The sequence below is a fragment of the Elephas maximus genome, chromosome 8 (assembly GCF_024166365.1).
Source record: "Elephas maximus indicus isolate mEleMax1 chromosome 8, mEleMax1 primary haplotype, whole genome shotgun sequence".
NCBI lineage: Eukaryota > Metazoa > Chordata > Mammalia > Proboscidea > Elephantidae > Elephas > Elephas maximus.
This window is the reverse complement of record NC_064826.1, coordinates 57,134,638-57,159,649: the sequence shown is the minus strand read 5'-3', so window position 1 is coordinate 57,159,649 and position 25,012 is coordinate 57,134,638. Positions and strand designations below refer to the sequence as shown.

General features: G+C 40.5%; 1 protein-coding gene across 1 annotated transcript in view; it reads left to right on the top strand.

Moving 5' to 3' along the window:
* Positions 1-8,537: 8,537 nt before the first annotated feature.
* Positions 8,538-25,012, top strand: part of ELAPOR2 (endosome-lysosome associated apoptosis and autophagy regulator family member 2) — a 180,420-nt gene continuing 163,945 nt past the window's right edge. Inside the window, exon 1 of the mRNA XM_049894242.1 lies at positions 8,538-8,899. Within this exon, the coding sequence (XP_049750199.1) occupies positions 8,711-8,899 (189 nt within the window). The 5' untranslated portion in view covers positions 8,538-8,710. The remainder of the gene's footprint in view (positions 8,900-25,012) is intronic.

The following is a 25,012-nucleotide window of genomic DNA, read 5'->3' as shown; positions in this document are numbered from 1 at the left end:
ACATTTTTTAATACTGATAGAGTACAATTTTACCACTTTTTTCTTCTTAATCACATCTAACCCAGGGTCACAAAGATTTTCTCCTGTGTTTTCTTCTAGAACTTTTATAGTTTTATGTTTTACATTTAGGTCTGTGATTCATTTTGAGCTAATTTTTATATATGGTGCAAGATATGGATCCAAGTTCACTTTTTTTGCAGATAGATATCCATTTGTTCTAGCACCATTTTTTGAAAAGACTATTCTCCACTGAATTGTCTTTACAGCTTTGTTGAAAACCAGTTGTCTATATATGTGTGGGTCTATTTCTGGACTCTATTCTATTCCATTAATATTTTTGTCTATCTTCAATGCCAATACCGTACTGCCTTGATTACTGTGGCCTTACAAAAATTCTTAAAATCAGGTAGTGTTAGCCCTCCAATTCTATTCTTTTTAAGAGTTGTTTTAGCTAATCTAGAACTTTGCATTTCCGTATGAATTTTAAAGAATCTACTTGTTAACTTCTACAAAAAAAGCCTATTGGGATCTTGATTGTGATTCCATCAAATCTATCGATCAATTTGGGGGAAATAGACATCTTAATAAGTTGAGTCTTCCTACTCATGAACACACTGTATCTCTCTATTTATTTAGTTTGTATTTAATTTCTCTCAGCAATGTTTTCCAGCTTTCAGGATACAGGTCTTGTACATCTTTTATCAGATATCTTCTTAATTATTTCAATTTTTGTGATTTTCTTAAAATTTTAATTTCTGATGATTTATGGTTAGTATTTTTTTTTTTATATATAGAAATATCAGATTTCTTCTTAATTATTTCAATTTTTGTGATTTTCTTAAAATTTTAATTTCTGATGATTTATGGTTAGTATATAGAAATATGTAGGGTCACTATCAGTCAGAATTGACTCAATGGCAATTTTTTTTTTTTTAATATAGAAATACAGTTGCTTTTACAGATCTTTTGTCCTGCAACCTTGCTAAACTCACTAGCACTTGTAGTTTTTTTGTAGATTACACTGCATTTTCTCTAAGAATATCAAATAATCATGTCATCTGTGAATAAAGACAGTAGATTTTTTATAGATGTCTTTTATCACATTAAGGAAGTTCTCTATTCCATGTTTGCCGAGTTTTTTTGTTTTGTTTTTCTTTTAACCTAGATGTTGGATTTTGTCAAAGGTTTAATCTGCATCTGTAAAAGTGACATAGTGGGGCATCAGAGGCCCTCCTCTAACTTCAGGAGGGGGAGGAGAGAGAATCAAGATCCACAGCCCAAGGCTGATGAATATGAGGTGGAGGTCAGACATATCTCATGAATATGAGGTGGAGGTCAGACATATTTTTACCAATTCTGATACCAGCTGTCCCTCTCAATGGCACTCTCTACTTCTCTGCTGGATTCAATAATTCATTGCATTGGCCACACAGAACTCACAGAGCACACTCACAGTTATGAGGTTCATTAGGGAAGTAACAGGTACAACTTGGGATCAGGATTAGGAGGCATGTAGGCAGTCTGGAAGTCTCCCCACAAAGAGCACATCCCTCCCTTCTTCAGTGCAGGACAGCTCTCTCAGCTCCTCTTCATGCAAGCAGGCAAGCCCTTCTCTGCCATGCACACCTCCTGAGGACAGGCTCCTCTTGGCCCCGGCCCCTGTCCTGCTCGGGCACGTGTTACAAAGCTCTTTAGCTCCACCAATAAGTGCCCAGGGGCACCGCACTCCACCAGTAAGCATCGACCTGAAGGCACTCAACTTTCTTGCTTCGAGTTGCTGACAAATGCCCAGAGGTATCCCACTCCACCAGAACGCCTCCTGCCTAAAGGTGCTCATCTCTGTTGCTCCATGGATCCCCACACCCGCTGTAACCACCTTGCTTCCCGGGCTCGGAGGCCTACTGTACCATTCAGGGATGGATTACCCAATAAGCAAGGTAAACACAAGTAAACCTGTGCATACCTTGCAAACTGGTTAATCCACCCCTGCTTCAGCCAGTCTCCTGGTTCTGCTGCCACCATTTCTGTTCCACCATTTCTCACCATCTTGCACCATCTCTGGTGTTACAGCTCTCTCTCTGTCTCGTAGGTCTAGGAAGTTCTTAGCACAGGAACCCTAGGTTCAAAGGATGTGCTTTGCTCCCGTCTGTTCTTGGTTGTAGTCAGGTTCCCCCCTTTCTGCCTCTAGGATGGTTCATTTTAAGCCCAGCGGGATGGCAAAATTGACCAATCCCCACGTTAGTGTTCCATACATCTTATTTGCATGGCCCCATCCAATATAAAGCATTTTTAACAAAGTAATTTCATAATATTAGATTTAGATGTAATTAAAAAAAATTTTTTTTTTGGAAGGAATATTTATTGAATGCCCTCCATGGACCCTGCTTCCAGAAAAGTGTACGTAAACACAACATTTGACGCATGGTTTCTAGGGAGTCCCCAAACCCTGGAAGGACATCCATGGAGCCCCTTCTCAAATTAACCCCCCTGGGCCTCCAGCTAGTAACAGGAATGTAACTGAGTGTTTCCCCATCCAAACAGGCCTGTCCTGAAAGTAATTACCACCTGGTACAGAGCGAGGTGCCTACCTGTGCGAAGTTATAAAAGCACCAGATGGGAGTCCAATGGAAAATCTAAACTGCTGTGAGCACCAGTGCTCTAAAATGGAAGCTTGTTCATTGAACTGGGACAGGCCTTGCTACCTCAAATGGTCGGGCTGAGGTTAGCTGTTTCGTGTCTAATTTTATTGTGATAAAATATAACAAAAAATTGCCATTTTGACCAGATTTTGATGTAATTTTGATTACCTTTATTTAAACAGCTTTGTCTTCTGCTCTGGATTGTAGATGGGAAATGGAGGAGAGAAATATACTGTCGAAAATTCACAAATTCATACTGCTTTGAAATATGGACACCACTTGAGACCTAAACTCCTCAATAGTTAGCATAGCTATTATCTTTCTTTAATTATCAGACTTACGTATTTTCCAATATGGTTGTTTCCAAAAAAGCACTATCAAAAGCAACACTCCCCAGCTTCTATATTTTTTGTGGTTGTTACCTTTGTGGGTTACAATACAGTCATAAATGGTATAATTCAGATTCTTGAATTTTAACTTTTGTACCCTCATGTTGACTTACAAGTTTAGAAAAAAGTTTTTAAAAACAATTTTTAAGTGTTTAAGATATACTGTAATGCAAAGTTGAAGAGAAACTTTTTTTTTTTTTTAAACAAAGTCCTATTAAAAGCCAAGCAATGATATCAAAGGTAGCAAAACATTGCTAAGTCTATTGAATACATTATGGCATTTTCAAAGCCAGAAGAGATGGTGTGACAGACTCCTGGTCTTAAACGATTACTACTCAGGTGCCAATCACCCACCTACCAAAATTTTCTGGATGACTTTCAAGAGGAAGTAATTCATTTATTAATCCATTACCGTCGAGTTGATTCTGACCCATGGCGACCCTAGAGGACATGTTACCGGAATAAGGTTCTTGCCTCTCACTGGTCAAGAATGAGCAGGTAAGGCACATGGAGTTTTCCACATGAGCAAAGCTTTATTGAAGAGGCTTGCAAGCAAAGACGAGGAGGGCCTAGAGCAATGCATACCCTCATCTCACAGAACAAAAGACAGGCCGGAGTTTTTAAAAGTTCTTGGGTGGGAAAAGATTCTTGTTTATTCATAGGCACAGGAAGGGATAAGTTAACTAAGGTGCAGGTGCAGCAGCTTTCCAAGATGGCTCCTGTACTGGAGGCCTCTGGGATTCGTAGCAGGACTTATTATGGGGTGTTGCACCTGTGCAGTCTCCCGCTCCCAGGGTTTGATTCCTTGGCTGGGGCTGTAGCCCCTCACTGCCCCTGGTGGGAGGTCACACAGCGGTCACAGGTGGATGTTCTGCACGTATCCCTGAGCCTGGTCTTCTCCAGCTGCTTCTGAAAAGCAACTTTAAAGAAGTTTGCAGGCTATTTTTAGATACCCTGCCCCATTGTTCTGGGAAATGGCTTTGTTTCTGTGCCCTGGCCCATTTCTTGTTATTTTGTTTGCAGATTTGGCGGCCCCTCTGTTCCTTGTTTTACTAAGTCTCTAGGTTCCACACTCAACCCCCTATTACCTCCCTGATAGTATAGCCTATTTCTCTTTTACTTTTTTCTCCTCTAACCACAGCAGTCTCTTCGTTATTTCTCAAACAGGCACCCTCTGCTCTCAGGGCCTTTGCTCCCTGTCTTAGACAGAATAGAACTTCACCATAGGATTTCCAAGGAGCGGCTGGTGGATTTGAACTGCTGACCTTGATTAGCAGCCGTATCACTTAACCACTGCACCTCGAGGGCTCCAATTCACTTATTAGTGCTTATATAATTCAATTAAGGAAAAAGTGAAACTATCAGTTCAGCTGAAGGAAAAATGCAAACAAAACCTTAAAATTATACTGTCAATCTTAAAGATGCCCAAGAGGTCAAGATTACATGTATAGATAATAAAAAGCAACGTGTCTTCATGCTGCCTGGTCAAGATCAAATCAAAACACTCTTAAGATTGAGTGGGAAGACATTGACACTCTAACTTGAATTTGATGCTTCAGAAAGTGCTATACATAATTCACATGGATAAATATACAGCATCATGAGTACAAAAACAATTTAATGTCTGTTTAACCTAGTGCTTTTTCTGAAAACACAATCAGAAAAATGGCAATCACTAAGATCCAAGCTGGATTTACTATCTCTAAATTACTTATAGTAATAAAATTTTCTTTTTTGATAGAGGTTCGAGGCTTGAGCTGGGATAACAGATCTATATTTCAGCAGGATACTTAACAAGCTTATAGTATCCTTGTGGACAAAATGGAGAAACATACCCTGGATTAGACAGTGTATTAGGGATCGAATGACTGTGCTGATAGGGTCTGATGAGTGGATTAATGGCAGTCTGCAGAGAGCTTGCTAGTGGCTTGAATATGGTTCGTTTCTAGGCCTTCTATTCAGTGTAATTTGTTGGTGACTTGAACATACGGAAACCTTTCTTGTAAGATTTGCAGAAAATATAAAAAAGCAGCAGGAATAAAATATACTTTAGATGATGAGGAAACCCTGTGTGGCGTAGTGGTTAAGAACTATGGCGGCTAAGCAAAATGTCGGCAGTTTGAATCCACCAGGTGCTCCTTGGAAACTTTATGGGGCAGTTCTACTCTGTCCTATAGGGTTGCTATGAGTCAGAATTCACTTGATGGCAACAGGTTTTTTAAAAAATTTTTTTTAGATGATGAAATTGGTATCTCTCACAATTTTGACAGAGTGGAGTGATGGACTGAATATAGTAACAGTAGTATTATAAGGGATAAATATAGAACCCTAAACATGAATATGGAGCCCTGGTGGTGCAGTGCTTAAGAGCTCAGGCTGCTACCCAAAAGGTTGGCAGTTTGAATCCACCGGCCACTCCTTAGAAGCCCTGTGGGGCAGGTCTACGCTGTCCTACAGGGTCGCTAGGAGTGGGAATTGACACGACGGCAGTGGGTTTTAAACAGGGATATATAAAGTAAATGTGGTCAGATAGGCTAGTTCTTAATTTTTAAGCATTTTGTTATATCTCTCTATGCCCCAGTTTCCCTATATATAAAATGGGAGTAGTAATAGTAGCTACTTGACAGTTTTGAAGATTATGTGAGATATTCCATTTTAAAGGGCTTGGCATAGTCCTGGCACATAGTAAGTGCTCAGCAGATGTTAGCTACCACTTTTCCAGAAATCCTGGGAGGGGTTCCAAATTGTGCCACTTATGGGCCATTTGACCTTGAGCAAGTACTTTTTTTTTTTTTTTAAGTATTTATTCTAAGGCTCATTTTCTTCATTTGAAAATGTGGATAAAAATAGTACTAACCTCATAGGTGGTTGTCATGGGATTCAGTGAGATGATGCATGTAAAGCCCTCTTTGAGATGCTTGGCACATAGTGAGCTCCTAATGAATGTTAAGAATTATAATGAGAATTAATGTGACTTCAGAAAATCCACCTTTACGTCACACTGTAGAAACAGAACTATAGGCTGTCTAGAATAAGGGAAGTTATACTTCTCTAACCTATTGAGTAGAGTATGGATCAAACCCATATTATCTTTATTTTAAATGTATGCTTTTAGGAGGAATATTGGAAAATCAAGGTGTACTAAAACCAAATCATATGAAAAATAATGGAAGAAACTGGAGATGTTTATCTGGGAGAAGAGAAGATTATGAAGGGAGGTAGCTATTTGAATGGCTGTCATTGAAAGAGGGATAAGGCTTTTGCCCTGCGTGGACCCCAGAGTTAGAGGTATGATGATAGGGAGACAGATTTTTGGCTTCTCTGAAGAAAGACTTATTACTGCGAGAGCTGTCCAAAGGTAGCTGTCAAGGAAGGCAGTGAATTCTCAGTTACTGGAGTTTTTTTTTTTAAGGCTGAAATATCATTTGAAGGAAAGTTGCAGAGAAAATTCAGTGATTTGAGATGGGATTTGGCTCAGTAATCTTTAAAGGCCAATTCTTTTCTGAGGTGTTGACTTCCTTGTGGTGAAATTTAAAAGCTTTTTTTAAAACCTGTGTCCAGTCACCTGTCTTTTCTTTCAGATTATTTGACTGAAAAATCCCACTCTAAGTCCGAATTGCGTATCCCAGACCTTTGAGAGCTAAAAGTTATTTCCTTCGCCGCTCTTATATGAGTTATCGAGGTAAAAGAATTTGCAGAATCTGTGCATGCCAGTCATACTTCGATTTCTTTTCAAGTCGGGAGGGTGATAAAACTGTTAAAGAATTGCAGGGTCACAGGATTTCTGATGGCTCTGCCTTAATAGTCTGCAATGCTCCTGTCCCAAGTAATGTCAATACTAGCTAACAGATGTACAAACGATGGGCATATGGTTCACAAACAAGCTTGTTATTACAGGGCATTCTTTGAACAATGTGTCTCATAGAAAAGAACTGTATTGATATTTACTATCTAACTCAGCATAACATTCTGCTATCAAGTGGTTTAATTTTTGCTCTTTAGTTCATACTTTCAGGCCTGAACATAGTATCTTCCACTCTTTAGGTATACGTTACTTAAAAATTGAGAAATAGTGCCTAATATCCAATGGTAAGTTACATATACCCAAAGAGTAGGAGCTATTATGTAATTATTAAAGCTCTGTTGTCAGAGACTGATGACTTGAGAGCACACTTAAGTTGTTAAGGGAAAAAAGCAGGTTACAAAATATTATTTCAGTTTTGCAATACACACACAATTAAAAGAACAGGAAGGAAATTCCTCAAAATGTTAATAAGGTTAATGTTTTCATCTCTGCGTGGTGGGATCTTTGATGATTTTGAGATTCTTCCTGAAACTCTTCAGTATTAAGTATTTTCTCAAAACATCTACAGCTAACATTTTACTTTTATAATTAAAATGTGTATGGAAAGAGAGAGGTATCATAAATTTTCACATTTCACACGGATATGTTTATTAAAAGGTCACTACAGACAGTGTCACAGACATATTCAGGTCAGCTTAGACTGAATCTACCAGGTGGATTTTTCCAGGGGTGCAAATATCAGAAATTTAGGTGTTTCTTTTGACCAGCCAACAGGATAACTCACTCATTCACAGAATTTTAGACCAAGGAGGCACCCTTGAATTCCCCATTACTGAAGAAGGCATCATGCCCATCTTCTTCATCCCTTGAAGTACACCAACAGCAGAAATACTTGCCTTTGTTACTACTCCTAACACATACTGCACCTACAGCAGGCCAAGCGATTTTCTAAGCGTTTTATGTATACCAATTCATTTAATTCTCATGTTGTTGTTGTTGTGCGCCTACGAAATGATTTCAGCTCATAAGACCCCATGTGACACAGCAGAACTGCCCCGTGGGCTTTTCTAAGTTGTAATTTTTAGGTAAGCAGACTGCCAGGTCTTTCTCTCGTGGAGCCTTTTGATTAGCAGTCAAATACTTAACCACTGTGTTACCGGGGCTCCTTTTAATTCTCATAACCACCATAACATCTTACAGGTTAGGCATTATTATTTTCATTAAAGAGGCGAGAAAACTGAGACACAACTACAAACATACCGCAGCCCCTTGCTTTTTCGCCATTTCACACAAACACTAATCACCTAGAAATTAGATCTGACGCTGGCTATCTTGGATCCTTTCGAAGAGCTGTTCCTAGGGCGCACCTCTGCGAGTGTTTGTGTGTGGTGCCAGGAGCAGGACAATTTTAAAGGCCGTTGCCGGAAAACAATGTCCTGTATTTGTTCGGGCTGCATCCCCGGGGCGCTCTTCCTGGTGGGCCGCGGGAACCTGGAGGAAACAGACCTAACAGGGCGATCCCGGCCTCAGTCGCCCTCTACAGCGTAGTGGGGCTCCCGCCCCCGGCGGCGACGCAGTCCCGGGGGACCCGCTCCGTAGGGCCGCAGCCCCCGCCCGCGCCACCTGCTTGGCGGCTCCCCGCCCCCCGTCCCGCCCCCGCGCCGCGCCCGCGCCCCTCGCTCCCTCCCTCCGGCGTGACGGGAGAGCCGGCGCCGGCTGCCGGGGCAGCAAGCGCAGCAGAACTGTCAGCGGGCGCACCGGCTGAGGACGAGCGAGCGGCGAGCCGAACGCGCAGCTCTTGCGGCCCCGGAGCCGAGCTGCCGCCCCACCCCGGGAAGGCTGCCTTCCTGCCGCCGGTCGCCCTCAGCGGGACCGAGATGCTGCTCCCTGCGGAGGGGCCGGCGCGGCGGAGGGGCCGGGGGCGGCCGGCCGGGGCTCCCCGCCGTGGGCGCTCGCAGCCCTGGAGCCCCGCTTGGATTTGCTGCTGGGCGCTCGCCGGCTGCCAAGCGGCCTGGGCTAGGGACCTGCCTTCCTCCTCCAGCCTCCCACTTCCTCCTTGCCAGGAGGTGAGCAGCATCTGGTCCTTCACCTGGAGTTTGCGGATGGGGGGTGGGTATTGGTGAGGAGTGGTGCCTATTTTCCTTTGCCATCACCTTTTCCCTTCTTTGGAAGACAGGGGCTTTCGTTTATTTCAAGGGGTGAAGTTGCCCGCGCCCGGTGGCGCGGCAGCGGAGTATGTGTGGTTTTGCAGTCCTTTGGGTAATGCTTTTTTGTTCCCGCTCGTTTGTTTTGGGGGCTCCGAAGGACTTTGTGTTGCCCTCTGTGGAGTGCCAGGCTTGAGGACCTGGGGCTGAGGGAGAGATTTCAGGAAGGGGAGGAGACAAGGGCTGTCCCCGCCAGAGAATTTGGAGAACCGTTTCATCACAGCTTGTCCAGAGACTCAGATATTGACACAGGGGTGTTTCCCGCTTCCCCCCACCCCAGATTCCTCCTCCCTTTCTCCACTCCCTGGTCTGAACAAAAACCCCTTCTTCCTACTGCCCTGCACTCAGCTTCCTGATAAGGCCCTGGGGATTTGCTAAACCAGTGCGTGCCATTTGGCATCCCTCTGGCAAATATGGCTATGAATTAGGAGGGAAAAAAAGAGTATGTATTTAGGGAAGAGGCGGGTTGATGATCTAAAAAATTAGCAACGACAGAGTGAATATGCTGCTTTTGGGAGGTGCTTCATCACCTGGCTGAAGCGTTGCGGCTGTGTATTTTATAGCTTGAGGTTATTGTTGATTTATAGCCAGGAAGGATATGGGTGATGAGATTTTCTCCTGTTTCTAGGGGGAACTGGACTTAGTGTGCCAAAAATTTACAGGGTGTATCTTTCCCTTTAGTGTTCCAGAAAGTGCATCCTCTTAATGAAAATCAATGAGGGGAAGGAAGCAACATTTCTGACCTACTTTGAGTGATTATGTTGGAGGAGATGTGAAGAACGGATAACTGTTTTTAGGAAGATTGCTGTGAGTCAGGGTGATGGGTCATTTTAATTTATGTAGCAAAAATAGATTAATTGCTCCTCTGAGAAGAAAGGCAAGGCCCTGTTCCTTTGTGTATGTCCCTGTGACTTTTGAGCTTCACTAGGTTGGAATTACAGAGTATCTGGGTTCTAGACATTTTCCATGCATTTTCGTCTTCCTTTCCTACAGTAGGAAACCCTGGTGGTGTAGTGGTTAAGTCCTGCGGCCGCTAACCAAAGGGTTGGCAGTTCAAATCCGCCAGGCGCTCCTTGGAAACTCTATGGGGCAGTTCTACTCTGTCCTATAAGGTCGCTATGAGTTGGAATCAACTCGATGGCACTGGATTTGGTTTTTTTGGTTCCTACAGTAAGGGAACCAGAGCAAAGGTATGTGTGCGAACACACAGCAGTGTTGTATTTGGGGGAAATCAGGGCAGGATCTCAACAAACAGCTGTGTTTAATTTCAGAGCTTGTTAGTATAATTAGTTGTTTAACCTGTGTTTTCCACCTTTATCATTTGGGATAATCCATTCTTCCAGGTTTCCACAGAAAGATGCTTCTTGGACATCCACAGACTGAACAGCTGTGATGGGACAATTTTTAAACGCCTTCCTCCCAAGCCCTCCAGCCCAAATATGCACAGTGTATTTCTAAAGTGAAAAGTCTTAAGCTTACTGTGACGATAATTCTTAGTAATGAAGGATCTACTCACTGAATGGCTGAATGGAATGAGTGGAAGGGCCGGCAGCGGTGGGGGTGATGCTTTTGGTCACTACAATGAGACATCCTTTAGAGGGATACGTGTCCTGCACATGTACACTTAGAAAGAACAAAGAGTCCGAAACCTAAGACAGAAACATCAAAAGGAGAGACAGGGAGAAAACAGAAGGTTCAGAAAGGCTGTGTTCAACTAATCCCAGCTCCTTGTTGTACTGGCTTTGGAAATTGCACGTGAATCAGTCCCTTGAGGCCCCAAGTTTTTCCTTATAAAAATGGGCATAAATAAAACATAAAGGAAGATGGTACTTTGCCTGCCTATGGCTAGTTGTGTTTTCAAAAATGGTGCTGCATGGATCATTTATATTCTCCTGATGAATGACAAACAGTTGTAAGACAATTGATTGGGAGTTAGAGGTTCCTTTGGAAACTGGAGAGGCAAAGTAGTCTCCCAGGAGCTGAATCTGCTGCTTGATGTCTGGTCTAAACAGTTGAGGTAATTTATAGACTTGATCATTCTCTCTCTCTCTGACATTGTTTTTGAGGAGAAAGCTGGAAGGGCAGATTTTTTTCAGGCTTTGAGGGTAAGGGTCTCCTTGCCTTGGGGGTGAGAAGGGGCGTCCTCTTGAACTCATCCGTTTCGTTAGAGATAATAGCTGTGGTAATGTGGAACACATTTCTGTGAGCAAAGACACAGTTTACATAACTATTCTGTGTCCACTCCTGCCAGTTTATCCCTTTTTACCCTTTTTTAGTAATGGGAAGTGAATGCTGTATACAAGGTACAGTACCAGGTGATGGGGAGGGGAGTGAGAGCAGTTAAACTGAAGGGGTCTCAGCTAACTCTTAATAATGAGAGAATGTTGAAGAAAAGTATGAGAAAATGAAACCTGTAGGTAATTCTAAACATTACTTTCCCCAGTAGTTAAAATCTCACCCTAATATATCAGAGTTTTTATAAAAGGAGTCGTGTTTAAGTTTCATAGACTCATTTTCCCTGCTTGGTTTTAGGGGAAAGCAAAAAGGAAAAGGAAGAGAGGCACAGAAAGGTGGCCTAGGAGTAATCTAGTTAGGATTGCTCGAGTTCAGAAAAAAGGCCCTTCAAAAGGCAAACTGGGTTATAAGTAAAAATTTTACTTAGATTTTGCAGGGGATAGGACTCTGGGGTGAAACTCACACAATACAGCTTCCTTGGTCAAAGTCATTGGATTACGGGATTGAAAAAAGGAGAAAAATGCTTTGGAATGCTCAGCTGGTGATCTCGTCAGCATAAGCAATAGTTTGGGAGGTCAGAAATAAAAGTAAAGCCAGTGTGTCAACAGATAGACAAGGCTGATTTACACAAATACGATTTTTTTTTTTTTTTGTAAATAGTGTTTAAAGAAAAAATGAGGACTAGACATCAGAAAGCACAGAATTAAATATTCCTCAGGCTTTTATACGGGGAATTTATAAAGAGTAAATGTTTGCTGTGTTTTTTTTGGCATCTGTTTTTACTTGTAAAATGCTAGTATCAAAAACTAACCTACGTATCTTTATTGTGAGGATAAGATTAACATAAGCTAAAGGAAAAAAGCTATTTAAGTGTGAAAATTGATTATTGCTGGAGTATTAGGCCTAGATACTGATATTCATGGTGTCTGTAGTGAGACCTCAGAGGTTTATAGGACAGGATTGCCCAAGAATTGGAATAGAAGTTTTTGCTCATTCAGTAGTAGGACTAAATGGGGCTGCCAGAGGAAAAAAGATAAAGGCCAACAAATGATTCAGACTTGGAGCAAGGTTTTAGAAGGTAGAGTACATGAGAGCAAAAAAAAAAAAGAACTGAATGGATTTTGTATGTATTATTTAAATTTTGTAAATTAGATCACAAGATAGCTTAATTCTTAGTTCCAAACACACTGCTGTGGAGTCAATTCTGATTCAAAGTGACCCTATAGGGTAGAGTAGAACTGCCCCATAGAGTTTCCAAGGCTGTAATCTTTACTGAAGTAGACTGCCAGATCTTTCTCCCTCGGAGTAGCTGGTGGGTTCGAACTGCCAACCTTTTTTGGTTAACAGCTGTGTGCTTAACCGCAGTGCTACCAGGGCTCCTTAATTCTTAGTTCACTGGTCCAAAATCCTATGTAATTTGATTCTACTGACCTCTCCGAATCTTTATTGAATGATGACTTTTTTTTTTTTTTTGGCAACAGTTTTTACTTCACTAACATTTATTGGTCTTATACTATGTGTTAGGTAAAATTTCAGATGGTATGAAATTATAAATAAAAAGATAAATTTTAATTGGGTAAGGGTGAGAGATATTTAAACAAACATTTGCATTTAATTAAATTGGTGCCACAAGAGAAGAAAGGGAGTAAGGAACAGTAAAATCTCCTGGGAGAATAAGAAAAGTGTCTATAGAGGAAGTGAGTGAGCCTTGAAAGATGAGTAGGAATTTGCCAAACAGACAACGGTCCAGTTATAATTGTGGACTAAGGTGGAAATGGGGAGACATTTCAGGTATAGACTGTGGCTTGAAAAAAATCACACACACACAACAGTGTTGTATTATAATTTGTGATAACTAGAGTACAGCATATAATGAGGAGCTTCATGAGAGATGAACTTGAGAGGCAGGCAGGAGCAGCCCGATTATAGGGAATCTCATGCCATGCCAAGAAGCTGATCTTAATTTGGTAGGTGATGGGGAGCAATAGAAGGATTTAAATAACAGGAGTTATAAATATGCTTTAGTCTGGCAACAATATGGTGGCTACATTAGGGAGGTTAGGAATAGAAAAAGATGAGACCAGTTAGGAGGCTATTGTAATAGACTAGATGAAGGATGACAGCCTCAACTAAGGAGTAGCTATGAAGATGGAAACAAGGGCATGATGTTTGAAGATATAATTGATGGTAAATTGATGGGGGGTGGTGAGGGAACGAAAGGTTCTGGTTTGATTAGAAGTTAGAGCCTCTAACCTCCATGAGGGGGAATGTGAGAAAGAAAAGATAACAAGGTTGGTTCTGGAGAGGTTGACTTAATTATGGAGAGGTTGACTTGGAGTAGAGTTGTTCAGTAGGCAGTTAAGTATCAGGCCCTGTTACTCAGTGGCATGGTCTGGAGTAGTGTTGAGATTTGGCAATCAGTAGAATGAAATTTCTGAAATGGATGAGATCATCCAGGGAATAAGAATGAAAAAGGTCAAAGATAGAACTTGGGTTTTACTAACATGAAAAGGGGGCAGAAGTTGAGGAATCCTCGGAGATATATAAGCAATGATTAGTATGGGAGAAATGCTATAGTATGGAGGTATGAGAAAAGGGAGAAAAGCCTTTGACGAAGAAAGGGGTGGCTGTAGTGTAAGTTGCCCAGAGAAATAAATAATAAGATGAGGACTGCTAAGAGAAGATTAGATTTGGTGGTTAGGTCACTGGTGATCAGTGCCAAAGTGGTTTCTGTAGAATAGTGGGGATGGGTTGAGTACTAATTGGGAGATGAGGCAGGAGTGATGAGAGTAGAATTTTGTTATATAGTCTTCCTAAATTTGGTAAGTTATTGGGTCTTCCAAGCTCTAATAAATCAAGAGACTTGTAAATAGACATGTCTTCTGCTTCAGATTTTAAAGAGAAAGTTGAGAAATATCCTTTGTGCAGGAAGTCGTAACCTTTGAAGTAGAGAAGGCAGAGAAGCCAAAGTTCTACCATCACCCAGAAAGTTGGGACTCAGCCTCAGATTTCAAGCAGTTGACATAATTTATCTTGCCTGTTATGCCTGTGGAGGTGAATTTTTCATTTCAAGTTCTTATGCTCAGAACCATTTCTCATGTTTTAGGCAAATGTGAGCAAGTATTCACACCATCAATATTTACAATGTAAAAATAAGGGTTGACAGATCTGTGAAGTATCATATTTTAGCATAAGGAATAGAAATAGCAGAACACAATATACAGTGGCACATTTTCTTTTCAGAGTGTATTCTTCAGCAGTGTCTTGGATCTTAAAAACTCGTATGGTCAGAAAATACCAATCAAATTTTGGTTGCCTTTTTCTTCCCCCTGAAAAGACCAGGGATAATTCTATTCCTTTTCTCATTTCTTAATTTAAATTATATATTATATTTCAATATTTGATACATGTTTACTGTGCATTTATGTACCAGGTACTGGCAATTAAATACTTAAAAAAAAATGGTCCTTGCTCTCATGGAAGCTCAGTGGGGGCAGATTCAAAATGAGACCACACATCATAAATTACATTTTAGATAAGTACTATGGGAAAAATTCAGCATGGAGAAGACGTTTAGCCTAAAGCCAAAAAGATGAGTAGGACTTTGGTGAAGGGTGTGGCTGGTGGTAATAGAACATTTCAGGCCCAGGAAGCCAATTCTTGTATCCTTCCTTAACCTCTCCTGTACTACTAAAGACAAAGGATCTTTTCTCTTCTTTGAATTTCTAGTTGCAGTCTATTGTTTACCCTCTCTCTGGCAAGTGTATGCCCTCCTACAAATGTTTCATATACATGGAGCCTCCCTGTATGGTTGGGTGTACAAGGGCGTCTAGTTGAGGGGGCAAGAGCCAGAATCCCTCTGGTACTCAGTGTGCCCATGGGTCTGTATCCATTCCCTTACTTCTTTAAATTGGGATGTTCTAGTACTGAATCCTTGGCTCTCCTATCTTTTGTACATCTTCATACTTTTGGTGATACCATTTAATCCCTTGGCTTCAAAAACCATCTGCATGTGGACAGCTCCCAAATTTACATCTGCTGGACCCTGGTGGCGTAGTGGTTAAGAGCTACGGCTGCTAACCAAAAGGTTAGCAGTTTGAATCCACCAGGCACTCCTTGGAAACCCTATGGGGCAGTGCCACTCTGTCCTGTATGGTCACCATGATTCGGAATCAACTCGATGGCAGTGATTTTGGTTTTGGTGCCCCGGGGTTTCCCACAAGCATAGAATCTACTTCATTTAGATAGCTACCTGAAACCTGACTTTTGCTCCAAACCTACCCTTTTTTGTAGTCTTTTCCATTTAATTTAATGGCAGCTCCATCCTTCCAGTTGCTCAGGCCTAAAACTGTGGTTGTTGTTATTGTTAGGTGCCGTTAAGTCCATTCCACCTCACAGCGATCCCATGTACAACAGAACGAAACACTGCTGAGACCTGTGCTATCCTTACAGTCGTTATGTTGAGCCCGTTGTTGCAGCCAGTGTGTCAGTCCATCTTGCTGAAGGTCTTCCTCTTTTTCTCTGACCCCCTACTTTACCAAGCATGATGTCCTTCTCCAGAGACTGATCCCTCCTGATAACATGTCTGAAATATGTGAGATGAAGTCTTGCCATCCTTGCTTCTAAGGAGTATTCTGGCTGTATTCTTCCAGACAGATTTGTTCATTCGTTTAGCGGTCCATGGTATATTCAATATTCTTGGCCAACACCATAATTCAAAGGTGTCAGTTCTTCCATCTTCACTGTCCAGCTTTCACATGCATATGAGGCAATTGAAAACACCTGAGGCGCACTCAGGCGCACCTTAGTCTCTAAGGTGAGATCTTTGCTTTTTAACAGTTTGAGGAGGTCTTTTGCAGCAGATATGCCCAATGCAATGTGTCATTTGATTTCTTGACTGCTGCTTCCACGGGTGTTGATTGTGGATCCAAGTAAAGTGAAGTCCTTGACAACTTCAATGTTTTCTCCATTTATTATGATATTGCTTATTGGTCCAGTTGTGAGGATTTTTGTTTTCTTTATGTTGAGGTGTACTCCCTACGGAAGTCTGTAGTCTTTGATCTTCAAGTCCTATTCACTTTCAGCAAGAAAGGTTGTGTTATCTTCATAACGCAGGTTGTTAATCAGTCTTCGTTCAATCCTGATGCCCCATTCTTCTTCATGTAGTCCAACTTCTCAGATTATTTGCTCAGCATACAGATTGAATAAGTGTAGTGAAAGAATATGACCCTGACGCACACGTTTCCTGACTTTAAACCATGCGGTATTTCCTTGTTCTATTTGAACAACTGCCTCTTGATCTATGTATGTGCTTCTCATGAGCACAATTAAGTGTTCTGGAATTCTCCTTCTTCACAAGGTTATCCATAATTTTCTGTGATCCACACAGTCAAATACCTTTGCATAGCCAATAAAAAACAGGTAAACATCTTCCTGGTATTCTCTGCTTTCAGCCAGGATCCATCTGACATCAGCAATGATATCCCTAGTTCCATGTCTTCTTTTGAATCCGGCTTGAATTTCTGGCAGTTCCCTGTCAATGTATTGCTGCAGCTGCCTTTGAATTATCTTCAGTAAAATTTTACTTGTGTGTGATATTAATGAGGTTGTTTGATAATTTCTGCATTCTATTGGATCACCTTTTTTGGAATAGGCATAAATATGGATCTCTTCCAGCCATTTGGCCAGGTAGCTGTCTTCCAGATTTCTTGGCATAGACAAATGGAGTCTCCACTAATTCTTCTTTTACTTCCACATCCAGTCTATTAGCAAACCCTCTTTTTGCTCTGTCAAAATAGCTGAAGTCAGAACTGTTCGTCACTCTACCTGCGCCACTCAAGGACATGCCACCATTCTATCTTGTTGGATTATTGCTATAGCTTCCCATCTTGATCTCTTTTAGTTTGATCTTAGAAGGTTCAAATTAGTAGATCAGTTAGAGAGGTCATATTTAAAACATAAGGTAAAAAATGTTATTTTTCTGCTTAAAACCCTTCTAAAGGCCTTACTAGAATGAAACTAAAATCTATGATGGTAGCCCACAGGGCTCAATATGATCTGGCCCCCATTAAGCTTCTGATAATACTTCTTACCACTCTTCTAATTTTGTATTCTGCTTCAGCTGCCCTGGTCTCCTTGTTCTTTGTAGAATATGTTATGTAAGCTCCTTCCTTAGGCTCTCTGCATGACCCTTCTCTCTTCCTGGAACATTTCTTCCTTCAGGTACTTGTGTGACTTTCTTCCTCTTGTCCTTCAACTTTCTACCCAACTTTCATCTTTTCAGCAATGCTTTCCCTGATCACTTACTTAAAATGGCAGCTCCCTCTTCTTTATCCCCATTTCATGCTTTTATTTTTTTCAACAGTACTTTCCATAATCTGTCATAATATATATCTTAATTATTTACTTAGTATGACTCCAATATATTGTAAGCTCTGTAAAGACAAGATTTATCCTTTTTTATTTTTTCTAAACTATGTCCTTAGCATCTCAAACAGCACCTGATGCATTGTCTGAACTTCTAATTATTTCCTTAAGATAGACTACTTGCACCAGAAATCTTAGGTTGAAGGAAATGAACCACACCCTGGCTAACATTGAAAATTGTTGTCCATTAAACATTACTAACTTGATGGTGGAAAATGCATCTCTTTGTAATTTACATTTATTTGGTAACTAATGATGGTCGATATTTCTCATGTCTACAGCTTTTTGCATTTTACCTTTTGTGCATTTTCTGTTTAGGTGTTTTTATTTATTTTTTAGGGTAAATTTGTTATGTATATGTGCTCTCAATATAGGAAGGATAACATATCAAATATGTTGAAAATATATTTCCATAGGGTTTTTTTTTTCTGGTTACATTTTTTGGGCTAATATTCTGTTCAGAGAAAGCAGTGATTTGTTTAGACCAAAAAATGTAAATGGAATTTCTTTCTTTCTTAACCAAAAGGAACTAAATTTTAATTAAAAAACAAACAAACAAACTTATGTTTGGTACAGAGTACCTTATTAAAGATCTACAGTATATGAAGTCTATTCATGTGTTTTGCTGAGAAAAATATTGAAGTAACTGCAAATTGACCCAAGAATTCTTGGGCTTGGGTTAACATTTTTTGTTTTAAGGGTGTGATCCTGAAATTTCAGGACCATGCTGCTTCATTCACTGTTACTTCTTTTTCAGTGGCCATTCATATATTTATTTGTTCATCTAGCATTTAATGAGTTTCTATCATGTATTTCTCACATAGAAAAATGAATATATAAATCCATGATTATAGTACAGATGGGTTAAGTGTTGTGATAGAGACAGTCACAGGGTTGTCTAGAAACACAAGGGGCAACTAAATCAGACTGTGGGGTCCTGGCCTCAGGGGAAGTGATGTTTGAGCTGAATCTGGAAGGTTTCTAGAAGTGCTGTATAGGATGCATAAACCAAAAAAACCAAACCCAGTGCTGTTGAGTCAATTCTGACTCATAGTGACCCTATAGGACAGTGTAGACTGCCCCATAGAGTTTCCAAGGAGCACCTGGTGGATTTGAACTGCCGACCCATTGGTTAGCAGCCGTAGCACTTAACCATTACGCCACCAGCATTTCCATAGGATGCATAGGAGCCAACATATCACAGTCAAAGAAAAGAGCATGTGCAACAGCACAGTTGAAATAATATGAAATAATGTAAAATGAAATAACCGTTTGAAGGGCTAGAGTGAAGCTTTGTGTGGGAGTAGTAGATAACTAGATTGTCAGGAAGGTGGAGACTCAGGATCTTGTGAGGAAACCTATGGGAGTCATTGACATCAGATTAGAAGGATGATTCTGTCTGTGAGAGGAGGATGATAAAAGGTGGATCATTTTGGAGGCAGGAAGATCAGATAGGAGACTTGCCTTTCCCACAGGGAGAAAAAAAAAAAAAAAAAAGCCAGAGCTAAGCATATAGTAGTGAGATTGGAGGGAGAGGGAACTGATGTTTGTTTAAAGATATATTATTTTCAGGAATTGGAGACTGAAGTAGAGGTAGCAGTCTATTAGGACTTCTAGGATTTTAGCCTTGGGCTATTGGGATACTGCCTTTTCCTTGAGATGGAGAATTTAGGAGTAGCAGGAGGCTAGGAGAGAGGGTGAGTTCAGCACTGGGCATCCTGAATTTAAAGTGCCCAAGGGACATCCAAGCAGTGCTGTCCTGGAGACAGTTGGATATATAGGAGTGAATCCGAAAGACAGTTTGACAGTCATGAGCATGGAAGTGCTAGTTGAAGCCATTGGTGTTGATGAGGGCACTGAGGTTCTGAGCACATACCAAGAGCAGTGGGCTGAGGGGAGTGCTTAGGGAAACGCCAGCATTTAGGAAGCAAGCAGAGCAAGAACCATTTGAGAATGAAACTGAGAAGGCACACCAAGTAGAGAGCGGAACCGCAGAGGCTGGCTGCAGGCTGGTGGGGTTAGGAGACTGGTAAATGCTGAGTATGGCATAGACATAGTGATTCTTTTTTATTTATTTGTTGTTGAAAACATATACAGCTAAACATACACCAATTCAACAATTTCTACGTGTATAATTCAGAGACATTTATTACATTCTTCAAGTTGTGCAAGCATTCTCACCCTCCTTTTCTGAATTGTTCCTTCGCATTAACATAAACTCGCTGCCCCCTAAGCATCTTGTCTAATCTTTTTAGTTGCTGTTGTCAGTTTGATCCCATATAGGTAGTTCTTTAAAAGAGCATGATGCTCAAGGCAGACGTTCTTTACTAATTAAACTAACTTATTTATTTATTTTTTTATTGTTTGGCTTAATGAAGACTTCAGGGGATATTTTTGATTTAAGGTTTAAAGATTATCTCAGGGCAATAGTTTTAGGGATTCATCTAGCCTCAATGCCTCCAGATGGTCTGGATTCCATGAGAATTTGAAACTCTGTTCCTCATTTTTTCCTACTTTTGATCAAGGATTCTTATACAGATCTTAGATCAAAATGTTGAGTAATGGTAGCTGGGCACCATCCAGTTTTGGTCTCAATGGCAAAGAAGACATTTGTTCATGGAGGCAATTAGCTGCTCACTCCATTTCCTCCTCTGATTTCTGACTCTCCTTCCTCTGTTGCTCTAGGTGAATAGAGAACAATTATTATACCTTGGATGGCAGTTTGCAAGCTTTTAAGACTCCAGGCACTACACAACGAACTAGGAGGTAGAACAGAAGCGCTAAAAACAGCATTAGGCCAATTGTCTGGGATGTCTCATGAAACCAAGACATGGTGATTCTTAAGGTTCAGCAAGACATTTGAATTGTCATCATGTCTTGGTGTTTAATATCCTGAAATTGAGCGCTGAAAGAATCAATCATTTGGAATGTAAGTTTATGCAAACTTGGGCATATCAATAATGCATACAAGGATATAACTTGAACCAAATATGATGGTATAGTTAGTCAGATTCTTGGATATTTGAACAAAGGTACTCAGGTTGGACTTGCTAGGTGGTGTAAATGGTACTAGACCACTAACTGAAAAGCTGGCAGTCTAGACCCACCCAGAGGTACCTCAGACGTAAGGCCTGGTGATCTGCTTCCAGAAGTCACAGCCTTGAAAAGCTTATGGAGTGCCGTTCTACTGTGTATACGTGGGGTCACCCTGAGTTGGAATCACTTGGTGGCAACTAACAACAACAACATCCTAAGGTTATTAATTTAAGGAATAGATGTTAAAGTAGGGAAAGGTCTCCCATGTAAGACTTTTGAGTTGAGTATCTAGTCTGTCTTGTTACTATTTTACTGTCACTGTTTAACCAATGCCTTGACTTTAAGAATTCTTCCCTGGGTGTTGTAAATAGTTAATACACTTGGCTGCTAACTGAAAGGTTGAAGGCTCAAATCCGTCCAGAGGCACTGCAGAAGAAAGGCCTGGCGATCTACCATATTTTCAAGCAAATAACGTCTTCTATGTTTATTTGCCAACCACGCCCTCCCCCCTCCACGAGGTAATTTCATAAGCGCCCCTGCCAATTTGTTTTTTTTGCATATTGCTGTAAAAAAAAAAGTGGGGTAGCGTGCTTACAAAAATACCTGGCAGGGGCAGGGTGCGGTTGACAAATGGTTGACAAACATAGAAGGTATGCATTGTTTGCATAAAAATACGGTACTTCCAAAAAATCAGGCATTGTAAACCCTATGGAACACAGTTCTATTCCAACACACATGGGATCAGCATGAGTTGGAATCGGATGGCAACCTGGCTTTGGCTTTAGGGTTTATCCAAGTTTTGTGAAGTCAGAAAGCTGGGAAAAATGCCTAATGAGTTGGGAAGAAGCAGAACTGGGATTAAAATTGATTTTGAAAGGCTAGAATAATAGAGAAACACACAATTAGTTTAAATGTAGACTGTTCTTTTTGGTTCTGAAAATGAAATGTTCAGGCATAGATGGGGAGATCTTGCATCTATGTTTGAAGCCACAAATGTCATGTGGGTGCTAAAAGCAATGGTAGGGATCTTAGATCTTATTAATACAGGCACAGTGCTTGGCTCCTGAAAGGTAGGCATTTCATTTAGGTCAGTAATTCAATTTAGGTGCTGTGTTTGACATAGGGAGATGGCTTGAGGTACAGTTAGGAAGATGAATCATTTGGAAATTATGTCACATGAAGACCGATTGGAGGAATTGGGATTTTTAGCTTGGAGAAGATTTAAGGGCGACATGATATTGAGCTTCAAAATATTAAGTGCAGTCATGTATAAGAGGAGTTAGATATATACTCATTTAGTGGACAGGATTGGGATTAGCATGGAGTAGACAAAGGAAGGCAAAAATTTATCTAAGAAGGTGTTTTGTATCTGTAGAACCATGAGCTGCTTTTTTGTTCTCTGAAACTTAAAGGGCTTCTGCTTTGGGTGGACTACTGGTGTGGGTTGCATCTATAGGAACAATGAATTCCTGTTAACGGCAGGCACTGTGCCTGTATTATAATAGTATGTTTAAGGGGTGGTTCAGTGACTGTTCTGGTGGCGAAGTGGTTAAGAGCTTGGCTGTTAGCCAAAACCCCGTGGGTCAGTTCTACTTTGTCCTATAGGGTTGCTATGAGTCAGAATCCACTCAAAGGCAGTGGGATTGTTTTTTGTTTTGTTTTCAATGACTGCTCAAGGCTGTATACATTCCTAGTATAATATAGTTCTAATCATAGTACTAGATATACTTAACTGTGAACACGAAGAACTAATTAGTGAGTACTCCAAATACGTTGTTTATGAAGTTCAGCAGTAGTCTTACATGTAAATGTAAGAATTAAAGGACTCTTGGCATTCTGAGGTATTCTGGGAGGTAATTTAGTTTTCTGCTTCCCTCAGGATTTAGTGCTATACAAATCTTGAGTTTTTTAAGAGCTCGTCATTAAAGTTAGTCAGTTTGATATGCCTGTTCGAACTACTTACTTCCACTTGCCTTCCTGACTGCGTGTAGGTCATTTAAGGATCAATTAATGAACGTATGGTAGCATACTGGTTAAAGTGCTATGGCTGCTAACCAAGCGGTTGGCAGATCGAATCCATCCGGTGCTGCTTGGAAACTATGGGGCAGTTCTACTCTGTCCTGTAGGGTCGCTATAAGTTGGAATCGACTCGATGGGCAGTGGTTGGCTGGTCGGCTATGCCTCTCACAGTATAGTTGAGAAAGGTGGATCCCTAACTACTTATTCAGATGCTAAAACGAGGACTTTGTGTAGTTGGTAGTAATGACCATTTGTATATTCTCTGGATAATGAGAGCTGACTTTGTGTTCAATTAGAAAGACAAGTATATTTGTTAGTAATTGAAATTATATTTTTATAAGTCATATATATATATTTTTGTAGGACATGATGGGGATTTGGTTAATGGCATATTTGTATTTAAAGCAAGGTAAGAATTCTTTTAGAATAGTAGTACTGCAAATTTTGGGGACATATACATCCCCCCCAATGTAATTAAAAAATACATATTAAAAGTCTTCAGGGAAGACAGAACATATTATTTAGTATGAACTATTTTTTTTGATTGTGAGACTGGCTGAAGACTCTCATCTAATTTCCTCTCAGAGTCCATCTTCTGTAGCATTCAGTAATGACCTTGACAGAACAAGGAGAATGAATGTGACTTGCTTCATAGTAGTACATTGTGCATTCATTCTCTATGATGGACACCAATAGAGGTGGGCCAATCCTTAACCTGACCTTTCTTTTCACTGTAACTTTTAATGACCTTCCTCTTAAAACGAGACTCTTTACCTTTATTTCCTCAATTCTCTGCACTCTTGTCTGGCTTTTCTCCCAATCCTTTTCCTAATCTCTTGTTATGGCTAGTAATCATCTCCTGATGACCAGTGGTTTCTTAATCATCCTACTCCAGCTTTCTGCCCCACTTGACCCTCTTTCCAGGCTGCTCCTCTGTTGCTTTCTGAGACACTTATCTTAAGTCTCTCAATGTTATATTCCTGTTTCTTTTGCTGACTCTCCTGCTCCCTCTTTTAAAATGTTGTTTATCCCAGGTTTTTGCTTTTGGTCTTCTTTACTTTGCATTTCATGTGTTTTCTCTGAGTGGTCTTATCTATATTTTCTTTTATTCTTATTTTTATGTACATAGAAATAATACATACTCATAATGAACAACTTGAGTAATTTGAACAAGCCAAAATGCTGAAAATCACCTGCAATCCTACCTATCCAATCATTGGAAACATTTTTCATACAGCTGCTCATCTTACCTAAAACCTTCATTTAAATGACTCCTAAGTCCAACTTCCAGTGCTGCTTTTTCCACCTAGGTCTGAAAGCACATTTACAATTCATTAAAAGGCACATCGAGTAGGACGTGCTGGACTTCTTCAAATTAACCACAGGAGCAGGAGGTAGGTTTGCTGATGTAAAAGGAACACTTGCTGAATTGGACCTCCAGTGAACTGCCTCGTGGAAAAGAAAATACAGTGAGTTAGAGAAACAGCTTCTTCATACTTTTTCTGAACGCAGTGCAGGCTTTTCTTAGACTCCTCATTTAGTCTCATGCCTAAAATAGTAGAACAAGTAAGCTAGTAGGTGGAAACTTTCTTTACCTTCAGAAGAAGAGATACATCAAAGTGCCTTCCCTGGGGAAACCTCTAAAAAGCACTTGAAATATATATAAGATCTCCCTGGTCTTATCAGGATGTCAGTATAGCCTTGTTCTAAATAAAGGCAAGGTCTCATCCCATAGTATATCACCCTTGTTACAGAGATGAATTAAGTGGTTTATGATAAGAACTTTTTTTTGTTACACCAAGAAGAGTACTGTAACAATTGGCTCATATTTGTATGTCCAGGTATGTGACCCAAGGAAATGTTCCCAGCAAATTCTTGGCCATCCTTTTCTCTCTGAAGAGTTGCTTCTTTCCCAGCATCCATTTTTAGTTGAAATGTAGGTCATTAGGATGTATCCTCATAAAAGTTTTGTGACTGAAAATGGATTTTATTTGAAAACTGTTAAAGTGCAGGTCATAGCTAATGATTATAGTTGTCAGCACATGAACCGGTTAGCTCTAAGTTTTTAGTGCAGCAAGGGAGAAATGTCAATGTAATTGTGGTATAGAAAATATTTTTGTTGGCTTATGGTCTTAAGAACACACTGCTTAAAATGAACAAGTCATTTCTGGTGAAAATCAGTGTTAAATGGGATCCTTATCTGGATATTTTTCTAGTTACTTTGTGGTTTAGAAACCTAACCTTCACTAGTGCCTTACA